The sequence below is a fragment of the Chiloscyllium plagiosum genome, unplaced genomic scaffold (assembly GCF_037043375.1).
Source record: "Chiloscyllium plagiosum isolate Xiang-an unplaced genomic scaffold, Cpla_swu_hap1 HiC_scaffold_10, whole genome shotgun sequence".
Taxonomy (NCBI): domain Eukaryota; kingdom Metazoa; phylum Chordata; class Chondrichthyes; order Orectolobiformes; family Hemiscylliidae; genus Chiloscyllium; species Chiloscyllium plagiosum.
The window spans coordinates 47684366-47697289 of NW_028270148.1; the positions used below are offsets into that span (position 1 = coordinate 47684366).

The 12924-nt window shown below is 37.1% G+C and overlaps 1 protein-coding gene across 1 annotated transcript in view; it reads left to right on the forward strand.

The window, feature by feature from the left end:
• The window catches only part of gpatch2 (G patch domain containing 2), a 304781-nt gene that overhangs the window by 22063 nt on the left and 269794 nt on the right, over positions 1–12924 (forward strand). Inside the window, 3 exon segments of the mRNA XM_087991317.1 lie at positions 1747–1808; positions 2751–2818; positions 2820–2826. Of these exon segments, the coding sequence (XP_087847443.1) occupies positions 1747–1808; positions 2751–2818; positions 2820–2826 (137 nt within the window).

Genomic DNA, 12924 nt, shown 5'->3' on the forward strand with positions numbered 1-12924 from the left:
GAAACATATCAAATACTTGGCCCAATTCTTAGCCTTTTCACAGACGTACCAGTACTTTGGAATATACCTTAGTTTAGTTTTATATATTTTACTTCCTTGACATTTGTACAAATGAAATGAAACCTCAGTCCTATGCAGTCCAATTAACACTAAACTATTCCAGACTTGTATGAGAAATATAGTTTAAAAGTGTCTGAGATACAATTACTTACAGGTACTTCAGGAGTAAAAAATAAATCCACATTCTAAGGGTTGAACCATTAGAAACTTTTATTCTCTTTTGGTTTTTAGTAAAATGATGCTCTGAAAATGTAATTTATTTTAATTTAATCTTTTATGTCACTGGATATTTTGAAAATTGATATTCAAAGTTAAATAAGTTAATTTTGTAATAAAGTCTTCAAAAAAATCCCATCAGGAAATTGCTATCCTCCCATTTTAAATTGCTGCAGGATAAGGCTGCAAGTTGATATGATTCCATGGGTACGATTATGGATTACAATGAATGCTGAAGTAGAACTAGATCAGTTCCTGTCAAAGTATTAAGAATTAGGATACTCATCATTTGGAGATATTTTGCACTAGATACATTTTTTTTCTGTATTTTGAATATTTATCTTCATATTCCAGTGGCCTACACATTCCCTGACTAAAAGCCAACAATCATAGCTACCTCTGAATCATTTTGACTTTTGGATAGTTGGTGGGCTGGGGTCGGTTTAGCTCAGTTAGCTGGGCAACTTGTTCGTGAAGCAGTATGATGCCAACAGTTTGTGTTCAACATGTAGGTCTAACACGTGCTAATGCTCTTCGGCTGAAATAATGCCTGGTGATTTAGACATTTTATGAAACACAATGTCATTGCTGCAGGTCTAAATTACACATGAATGAACTTTGGTGATAGTGGGAGCTCTATTACTGGATGCAAGCATTTAGAGACATTCATTTGAATGTATATCTTAAATATGTAATTAAAAATTGAGGTGCCCACAATCCATGTTCTACAATGTTGGTGTTGTTTAAGTTGATTACAATGATAAAGTATACATCAAGTTTCCTCTATAACAATATAACATTAGAGAACTGCTAACTTGTTAAGGTACAGAAGAAGGCTCTTTTGGTTGATTATGTCTGCTCTGGCATATCCTTAATTGTCTTTTTGCCTTACAAGTGGACACAAAATAAAGGTACTTTGTGTGAATACCTAAAGGTAATTTTAAAGAGACGGTTGACAATGTTTTGTAAAACTTGAGTTGAGGAAACTTTAAGTTTTCTGCAATGAAATTGATTTCCTTTGCCTATGTGTGCTACCAAAAGTAATGACATTTAAGAGATAATTATATTTCTTGAAGAAACGTTTACTTTTGAGAATTTGCATTTAGTTTTTGTCTGATTTTGAGTAACATTCTACCTGGATCAAGCTGAATAGCACAGCGGAAGGTAAAAGAGAGAAACGTTTGGTGGAAGCAAAAGATGAAATGCATCAATTGTGTCAGCACTTTGCTGCAGCCACATCTTGCTTACTGTCAAGTCTCCCATTAGATTCCTGTGGTTTTATGTGGCAAAAATAATACGCTGTGTAATTAATGCAATCATGTTATTTGCAGTTTGGTTTTAACAAGAAGTCTTATTTTGCTTAGATCTTTGTCAGGCTTAACTTCCATCTGACTGCTGCCTTGTCTGTTTAAAATTTTACGATTCAGAGATCAATTGTTTTGTTTTGATCTATTCTTTTTCTTATTACAGTGAATCCAGCAGCCTCAGCAGTAGTGATGCTGGCTTGTTTACTAATGATGAAGGAAGACAAGGTACTGATACTTTTATTTCCCTCTTCAATGCAATAGCATTAAATTGCAATTTTGCCTTTAGTAATATGATATCCAGTCTTAGAACTGACCTTTTCTTTTTAAGCCTACCTGTTAAAATAATCTGGGATTAAATAATTTTCCTCAAATTTTGGCTAGGAGAGAAAAAGAGCATGAAGTGGTCGGATTCAAATTGGTGTAATGTTAAATGTGTGGGTGTTGCTTGTTTTATTTGTTTTTCAGTTCCTTGTTTTCCACTGGGAGAGAAGTTTACAAATAAATACCTTTCTAAAAAAAAGAGAAGTTGTTGGAAAAGCTCAGCAGGTCTGACAGCATCTGTGAAAGCAGACCTGCTGGGCTTTTCCAGCAACTTTTGTTTTTATTTCTGATTTACAGCATCTGCAGTTCTTTGGGTGTTTACCTTTGAAGTGTATCTTTTGATTGTCCAACGTTCTCAACAGTGACCAGCAATAGCTAATTTAATAAAGATTCAAGTCTTGGGCATAGAATATCTTATTATTAGATTTTTTTTCTCCCACTCCTCCCTCCCTCCCTCCACTTTTTTTTCCTTCCATGAAGTTGGCACTGTGACACTGTCTTCCATCTTTTCCAAATTCAGAATCATTTTGCCAGGTAATATATTTATCTACTGACATGGATGCACACTGATGCAATGAAATATTCTGCTAGATGTTACACAAGCAAGATATTTAGATCTAATGACTCAGCCCAAAAAGGTTTCTGCATCTAATACCAAGCTGCTGTATAATGTAAGATGCAACATTTTACAGTGTGTTTGCTCCCCTCCCTTTATTTCACAATTGTGAAAAAATGTTGGTAAATACTTTAAGGCTGGTTTTTGAATGACTTCTATATAAACATTATGAGAAAGAGCAGGGTAGTCATGGAGGAAAGCTGGACTAATTGAAGTCCACTGTTTTCTAGGAGAGGGGAAATCGGAGGGCCAGCCGCCCAGGCCACTCTTGGCACACCTCATCACCGTTTGGCAGCATTGACTGGGGTAGGTGCTTAGTGTGAAGAGACTCCCTAAGAGGAAATAGATGAGACAAATGCCCCTTTCTCTTTGTAAAACAAAAGGACTGCATAGAAGATAAATAGCAAGTCACCAAGAAAGATCATGCCTACTTTGTGATGATTTTCTCATGTACCTGTAACCATAGGATAAATTGTGGAATCTTGTTTGCACAAAATGGAAAACTGCTTCTGGACAAAATGTATCTTTCGTATGTAATGACCACACTAATTGCAATCCTCTCACCCCATAGTTTCTTTGTGTGGTTGGCTGCTTTAGAAGGATATGTGTGAGGTGAAGTAATGTGGGAGGGGGGGGTGCTTACATAAAGCTAGTCTTGCTTCACTGAATGGACTGTTTCTGTGATGCAAACAATGAAATTCTATGTATCCTATAATTGCATCATATATTTCCAAGGTTACATACCACGTATTAGAAGACAGATGAGATTTTAAAGCACTTTCACCTTTGTACCATTATGCAGGTGCTGTTTCTGTAATATCATGAGGACTCTTTGCTGTAAATTGATCCACTATGTCATAGTTGCAATGGACCAATATTAGGTTCAAATTACAGATCAATCATATTGTTGAACTCTGTGATTGTGAGGCCTACTTACTGCCTCATACCCTCCCAATTTAATGCCTGGGTAGATCTTTCTGTAAGATGGTTTGTCTTGTGAAGATGATAATCCTTCATCACCTTGTAAAGTTTTGATGTAAAAATATTAATTAGCTGTTTTCATATGGCATCATATTAACTGTGTTGAATGGATAGTTCAAAATCTCTATTTTTATGCTCAATATATTGATACCTGCTGGATAATCTAATGCCTTCCTCGCAGACATTTCAGATACATATCATGTGCAAGTATTTACTGTCAGTTTTTCCAATGAAATTCTTATATTTCCACATTTCATATGGAAAATGATTTTTTTAAATGTCACATCATAATTATTACCCTGCTACCAGTTTTTCATCTCCCAGTCAACCCAGTTTACAAAATAACTCCTGTTTTGAACAACGCTACTTCTTTGCTTTCCAAATTGGCAGTTTGCTATTTAATTGTACATCTAATCAAAGCATTATATGAAATGAACATCGAAGTCCATTTCTTCAATATTAAATACATCTGTTTACCTTAATTGTATTTTCTTCATCCTCTATATATTCATTTCACCTGAAAAATACTGGACTCCCTGTGTACAACAACACAGGATATTAAAAGTTTTGAATACACTCCACTATATCTTGAATATTGCATTCATGCCCCACAACCTGTGTACCATCTATACTTTTATGTGTAATGTTTACACATTGTGACACTCTTGCATATATACAAATTAAGATACAGGTAGAGACTATATTCAAGCATGATGTACAATAGAGAGCACAAGCCTGTGACTGTATTACTTTTATGTTTGAACTGAAAACAACTATGAGCAAACATGGAAGTTGAGATATAGGATGTATGAGTGTTACATATATATTTGAGTTTGGATATTGAACTAGTGGCTTGTGAATTTGGTCTGTGTGTATGAGTGTGTTTAATGAATAGTTTGTTAATAATGATGCCTTTTTTAAAAAAAGCAGTATGGGAGAGAAAATTCCTGGGGTGATGGAAATTTATTTGTATTGGAAGAGTTATACGAGTAAACCCAAGTAAACATTGAGGAGTATTAACTTACTTCACTTTAAGAAGATTGGAATTTCTTTTTGCTTAGGAGAGGAGAAAAAAACATAGCTCTTGGCTTCAGTTCAGAAGCTGTTGTTGAAGTTAGATGCATAATGTAATGAGTTAGTTGGAACTTTTAAGAAATAAGTAAATTAGTGTAAGGGTTTTATTGTGAAGGTTCCTGACCAGAAGTGTTTGGTTAGAACTCTTAAGAAGTTATTTAAAGCTGAGAATGTCTAAGCTCAGTTATGTAACTAGTCAAGGAAGTGGCTATCAAACTTTCAAGACAGGAATTGAAGTTGGTTGTTTGATGTTATTTGGATAGATCAGATTGTATTTTTTATGGTGTGCTTTGGAATCTTTGAAAATGTGCAGTATGTAAATATCTTAGTTTATTTTATCTTCTGTTCCTTTGCGTAATAAATTTCTCTGTTATTCTTACAGCCAACTCCACAGTATTGTGTGCTTGTGTTTCAGTAAAAGCCCATCTCTCTCAATGCTTAAAAAAAGCAAAATATTGTCCATCAAACTAGATTTCAGTGCAGGATTAGGCTTGATCTTATATCAGCTGGGATCATACAAAGTGCTGGAAATAGAAGCAACCTTTTGTCAGAGGTAGGAAATTAGTTTGAAGATGGTACTCACAAGAGAAGTGATAATGTGCATGTGGTGGCATGTGACTAGAATTGTAGAATCCCTACAGTGTGGAAACAGGCCTTTCAGCCCAAGAAGTCCACAGCGACCCTCCAAAGAGTAACCTACCCAGACCCATTCCCCTACATTTACCTCAGATTAACGCACCTAACCTATACATACTGAACAGATGGGCAATTTAGCATGGCCAATTCACCTAACCTGCACATTTTTCGATAGTGGGAGGAAACCGGAGCACCTGGAGGAAACTGATGCAAACACGGAGAGGATGTGCAAACTCCACACCAGCAGTCGCCCGAGGCACGAATTAAACCCGAGTCCCTCGTGCTGAGGCAACAGTGCTAACCACTGGGCTATCATGCCACTACATCATTAGTTAAATGTACCAAAGATCTGTATTCAACTTTTCACTATCTTTATTAGTGACTTTAAGAGAGTCTATATCCAAGTTTTTATTGGCATTAAATGACATTTGAAGATATACAAATGGAAGGAGAAAGTTGCAAAGGGATACTGATAGATTTAATGAATGGGCAAAATCAGCATAAGGAACAATATGGGACAAGATGTTACCATTTGAGTCTAAGGAAGATGTATCAGGGTATTTTATTTATTAGAAGGGTTGAAGATTTTAGAAGAGCAGTTGGAATTCAGGGAGTTCTTTTATAGAAGTTACAAAAATTATTGGGCAGGTGTAATAAATTAATGAAAAGACTTGATTTTAGGGGTTTGTGATCATGGTTACTTATATAGGCCATCGATTTGCAATTAATTTTCTGATAGTTTATTGAGTTTGTTAAGAAACAGCAGTTTAGTTATGATCTTAGTTAGTTAGACAAAGAAAGTATACAACCATGACAACTGGGGGTGGTTCACTGATACTAATGGGCAAACAGGCTGTCAGTACAAAATATTTTGGTCTTGTTAAATTTGTGGGGACAATTAGGGAATTCTTTCTGAGGTCTTCCTCCTGTCCTTCTGGTCCATCTTCCATCTGTCTGTTGAGGATTGCTCAATGAAGATTGTTTAAAAAAAACTTCCCTTTGCTATGGCATGGTTACTTCAGCCTGGAAGTGGCCTGCTGTATTCTTGGTCCCTGTGCAGATCCTCCAGCACAGATCTGACCTAACTCTGGCATGTTTACTCCAGCAGGGAATGTAGTTCGTGACTTCTCTTCACCCTTTGTGGCTTTATCAACGCAGATTTGGCGTCCCTAACTTCCTGGCTCCAGCACAGCTATTTCAGCATGGAATTGGCCTAACCCCTAGAAGCTTCTCCCAGTGCTCCCTGTCCTAAATACTCTGCTCTGAACCTGGCACTTATTTTTATATCATATTTGACATGGCGCAGTTTACCTGCCCCTGTAATCAGTTGTTTGACCTTTTGGCCATAGGCAATTGACAGCCATTCACGGTGATGGATAGTCATCATTCTCTTGCCTGCCTTCATATGAGGGTTAGTTCTCATTCTTCTGAAAAGAAATAACTCTTATTTTCAGAAACAGTGTACTGTTAATATGGTACATTTGGCACTAAATAAATTGTTGCTTTTTTAATGTGCATTGTGACCTCTGTTTCTCATAATGCTTCCCTTTACTTTAATATGCTAAAATTTTGCTCAGCTGTGTACTGCTGTAATAGCTCTTAAATGAAATATCATGATACACAGTAAATAGAAGGAAAAATTCAGTATTTAAAGCACCCCAATGATCACCAAGGTCTAACGAACATTGACCTTACCCCGAAGCAGATAGAATACAGAAGGATGGAAGTTTCACTGTAGTTGTATAAAGCTTTGGCTCAACTATATCATGAGTGCTTCAATTCTAGGCACTGCCGTTGAGAAAAGAATATAAGCATTTGAACGGAGCACAGATTCACAAGAATAATGCCAAGGTTAAATATTTAATTATGAGGACAGGTTACCTAAACTCGTCTTGTATTCTCTCGAGCATACAAGATTTAGTGGTGATTTAATTGAGGCATTTAAGATGATGAATGGAGTTAGAGATGAAGACACACTATTTTCTCTGGTAGAGAATTGAGAACAAGGAGACATAAAATTACATCTGCCAGGAAGTACTCTTTACCACTGCCAATGGTATTAATCCAACTATGTGAGAGTGGCTGCTATGTGGTAAGCATGACAATAAAACCTAAGCAGAGTTGTTTGCTAAGTTTCCGGAATGAGTCCCTTATTCAATGGCGCTTAGTACCTGATTAAGGGTACAACATCAGGGAGGGAGAGACTGCTGAGAGGTACCTCTGTAATGACTCATTGAATGACTGCTAGAAATCGAGCCCAATTATTCTACAAGGTGGATTAAAAATCCTATTCAATCACATGGTAAATGGTAAATTTGTTTGTCTTTATTACGGAAAACTAAAACAGAAGAGACGTTCACCCGGCCTTCTAATAAACTCATAAGTGACATGTTTATTATAGGCAAACTTGTTCTAAAGCGAGTGATGCAAATTAAACTACACCTTTGGTGCTATGTCCAGTATTGTTTTTCATTTACATCAATGATTTAGATGAGAATTTAGGAGGCATGTTGGCAACTGAAGTTTCTGGATGATGCCAAAATTAGTGCTATAGTTGACCGTGAAGAAAGCTATCTTACTTAACAAAGGGATCTTGGATCAATTAGGCCAATGTGTTGAGGAGTGGCAAGTTGAGTTTAATTTAGATAAATGCAATTTTGCATTTTGGTAAAATGAACAAAGACAGGACTTATACAGTTAATGGTAGGGCCCTGAGTAGCATTGTCGAGCAGAGGCACCAAGGGGGTCAGGTACATAGTTCTTAACAAATTACATCACAGGTAGACAGGGTAGTTAAGAAGGCATTTAGCATGCTTGTCTTTGTTGCTCAGACCATTGAGTACAGGAGTTGGGATTTTATGTTGAGATTGTAGAAGACGTTGGTGAGGCCTCTTCTGGATTATTGTGTGCAGTTCTGGTCGTCCTTCTATAGGAAGCGTGTAGTTAGGTTGGGGAAGGTGCAGAAAAGATTTACCAGGATGTCGCTGGGACTAGAGGGTTTGAGTTGTAGGATGAGGCTGGATAGGCTGTGACATTTTTCACTGGAACGTAGGAGATTGAGGGGTGGCAGTATAGAGGTTTATAAAATCATGAGGGGCATAGATAAGGTGAATAGAAAGGTCTTTTCCCTAGTTTGGGGGACTTAAAAAGTATTGTTAAGATGAGAGGAGAAAGATTTAAAAGAGACTTGTGGGACAACTTTTCATACAGGATGCTTTGTCCATTGCACCCTGTGTGGTCTCTTCTACATCGGGGAGACAGGGCGCCTTCTTGCGATCGTTTCAGAGAACATCTCTGGGACACCTGCACCCGCCAACCCCACCGCCCTGTGGCTGAACACTTTAGTTCCCCCTCCCACTCCATCAAGGACATGCAGGTCCTGGGCTGCCTCCACTGCCAAACCATTACCATCTGACGCCTGGAGGAGGAACGCCTCATATTCCACCTTGGGACCCTGCAACCACACTGAATAAAAGTGGATTTCATCAGCTTCCTTTTTTCCCTTCATCCACATTAGACCAATCCTAAGCCTCCAACTAAATCCCCCATAAACAGTCATCAGTAAATACCACACTGCTACAGCACTTTCTTAGCTAAATTCACGGTGTTCTTAATAGTGCAGATGCCAAGGAGATTCATTTATTTGATTCCTTTAATAAACCTTATTAAATGCTGTGGCCGGCTCTGGCAGATAGTCATAGAATTGTCCAATTCACCGTCACTGTTCGAATCCTACCTTCAACATTTTAGCCCGGTTTTATTAATGCTCTTGCATGCACCTAGCTCCTTGTGAATTTGTTTTTCCTGTTCTTCTCTCAACCATCCCCCGATACATCTTTCCTTTATACCTCCATTTTGTCTGCAGACTATGTGCCCTTTGTATGGTAACTTCCTTCTAGTTGGTACTGCTTCCAAGGTTATCGTGGCGCAGCAATTGTTATTCGAGAAAATAACAATTTCTCCCTTTTCAGTTGATGCAAATTCTTAAGAGTCCTTTTTACTTATACTCCACAACCACCTGATGAAGGAGCAGCGCTCCGAAAGCTAGTGCTTCCAAATAAATCTGTTGGAGTTTAACCTGGTGTTGTGATTTTTAACTTTATACACCCCAGTCCAACACTGGCATCTTCAAATCATAAATTTGCAATAGTTAATTTTTAATTTTTTCAATTATTTTCTATTTAATATATCTATTTAGGAGTTAATAACTAACATTCAAGTTTTGATAACCAAATCAGTAATAATTGATACATTGTCTTAAACTGAAAGACAGTAATACTGTTGAACAGTTCTAGTTCATAATTTGCCAATGGTAATATCCAAACTAGTTCTGTTTGTCTGCATTGGGTTAATTTGCTTGTTTGATCATTCTTCAAAATAACATTTAAACATATTTTTAAAGGCATAAATTATTTGTAGATCTTTTACTGAAAAGAAATGCATTTTATCAAAGCTTTTCATCTTGCGCTCATCAAGACAATTTGCAAGAATACAAATTTAAGGGGTAAACCAACCTTTATGTTGCATGAAAACATGAGTGCTGATTGGTTGGCAGGTCAACTCTGCTAGAGGAATTGTCGTGGAGGATACACCCATTAATGTTGATTTGACCGTTAACTGCAAGCTATGATGTCAACAATGAGTCTTAGATTCAACTAGATACGAAGACTTCATATGTGATGTAATTGTAAAATATCAACAATGCAATGAAAATCCCCAATTCAGCATAATATAACACACTAACTCGAGATTATAAGAAATGGAAAAAATTCGATAGGTGTAGCTCATAATGTCCTGAGGTTGTCATTAAAACTCGTCTTTGGGAAAGTACAAAGCCAGCTTCGTTATACATATAAATACCATATAAACTTATACCTTAAGCAACATAAAATTCTGATTAAATCAGGTAAATTGACTCTGATTAGTCATGCCATTGTGGTGAGAAATGAATCAGAGTGGCTATCACCTGTTTTGTTGAGTTAAAGCAGGCTCAACGTGAGTACCTGCTCTTACTGTCTGCATATAAAGTCTATTTACCAGTCTTTGAGATGTGCAGTCAATATCCTTGATATTACCCTGACACTGAATTTCATATATCCTGTTACCCATTTGAATTACAGGTGGAATGTCTTTTTGGCTTGACAGTACTATTCTTTTACTGGACAGTAGGAACTTGAAATGGCTAGTTTCACCTGTTGTCCAAATATTTGTAATTTATTAACCTTCCACTGTAATATAAAGCAGATGATTTTTGAGGCTAAGAGTGGCCACCTTAGTACTTTTTAGGATAAGATGTTTCCCTTGTACCAAGCAAAGTACTAAGCACACCCAACCAGCCCATGCTTGCGCAACTTGCAATGCAGGGCCCAATTCTGCAATCAGACAGTTTTTGCTGGATAATTCTGAATCTGTGTGTGAGGAATTATGCTGATAATCAATTTTAAGATTGTCAGTCAAACTCACAATGTGATACCTTTGGATGCACTTAAAGTGACCCATATTAATACACAGGACCCAGAACATTAACTTTTCTTTCTCTCCACATGCTTCCAGACCCTAATGAGTTTTTCCAGCATTTTCTGTTTTTCTTTGTGTTTGTACATGTGGTGTGTCTCTTTCAGCTTGTTCATTTGAGAATCATGCCCGGTATTATCAAGAGTCAACATGCCTGATTTAAATTTTAAACAAACCTTGTCAGTTAACAATCAATTGCATTAACGGGTGCATTTTTCCTGGCATTGCCTCGAGCAATCAGCACTCCTGACATGCACTGTTGCTTTCCCTTGAATTGGCATTCTTGTGAATTGTCCTGATGAGTGAAAAATGAAAAAGTAAAATGAAAAAAAAAACTCAAGTTTTGTACTACCAAACAGGTACTTGTCTAACTCTCTAAAAGTTTAATTTACTATTCTAATGCTGTAGTTGTGTAGCTATTTCCAAACATCATATAAATTTTGACCTTAAGCAATATTAAGTTCTGATGTGGGATTCAAAACTTCACTGATTTTTATGATATGGAACATGTAGAACAGCTTACAGCTAATTAATGAGTGACCTTACGCTTGGGTTGTTGCCTTCAAGGCATGCTTCCACCTAGTTTAGTTTTTATGCACTTTCTTTAGTAAATGTTTCTTTAAACATTTAAGCCGCTTTGGCTTTTCAGTTTAGAGGAGTTAGGATAAATATTGCAAGAGTCTCAAATTGCAGAGTCAGAAAGTAGTCTATTCTGACTGTAGTGAAGAAATTTATTTTTTTCCCTTTAGGAGCAGAAACTCAAATATTGCATTACAACTTGCTCTCTGCTTCACATATTCTTTCAGCAGCAGCAGCGATGAGAATTAGCAGGGTGATCGGAATATGTTCCTACTTCAGGGACTCTGTGTGAAATTACTCTACAATGGCCAGTATCGTGTCATCAAGTCACCTTTTTATTTACACATAGACAATCGTTGACTATAGTACTGCCTCACATTGAGGCAGGCACCAGAGTGTCATTATCCTTTTATATTTCAGCCAGGGCTGTCTGATTGGACCACATTAACTGCCCCAATCAGAACTCATTCAATGAGGTGCAGCTGGCTGGCCTTATGACAATTTCTGCATCATCTAATGTATTTGCAGGTCGGGCATAGCATGATCATATGAATAATGCAGGTATCTATGCACTTTCCCAACTATGTGTTTTGATGACAACATCAGGACATTAGTAGCTACACCAATTGAACATTTTCCATTTCTTGCAATCTCTTCTGTTAGTGTGTTATGTTATGAATTCTGGATTTTCATTGCATTGATGATATTTTACAATTACATATCATATAAAGTGTATGTATCTAGCTGAATCTAAGATTCATTGTTGATATCACAGCTTGCAATTTCATCCTGGTATCTAGTCTGCATGTTGACTGGCTTACAAATTTGAATGCAGCTAGGACAAGAAGCAGAATGAAAATGTTTTAAACCAGAGGATAAATGAAAACTCTCTTTAAAAGAAGTGCCTTAGGACAAAGGTGTAAGGAGTGAAATTTTGGAGATCAACAGGGGAGATGTGGCATCAATGAGGGAGCAATGTAAGTACAGATCAGACCAAATAAGTAGCAAAGTAAAAGGGCAAGAGGATTGTAAGAAATGATAGAGCAGGCTCGGTGAATTTATTCAGTGAAATTCCATAGTTGAAATGGATGAACTTGGTTCTTCTGCAACCACTTTTGTCTCATAATTTTATTCCCTCCTGGAGGCACTGCCTCTTGATGGGAACAGTTCACAGATACCCTATTGTTCTTTATTATTGCTCGTATGATTTACATGAGCTTTAACAAAGTGTCAGTTGCAAGTAAAATCTTAGGAGGAATTTTCCCAGGCAAGGGGATACATGTGTGAGGAGTTTAATTTGCTAAAAGTGACATCATGTTGGAATGTTCATGTCAAACTGCCTCTCTGGTTTTCACTGTCACAGGATTCAAGGTGATTAGGGAATACTCTTGGATCTATTGGGTCAATAATTAAGATTGTGAAAAAGATCAATAAGAACTGTTCAACCTATCTTTCAAACCTGACTTGGAAGTTTATCACCATTCCTTCACTGCCACTGGATCAAAATCCTGGAACTCCTTTCCAAACCTATACCCCAACATCTGCAGCAGTTTGAGAGGGCACCTCACCACAATCTTCTCCAAGGCAATTAGGGATGGGTAATAAATGCTGGTCTAGCCA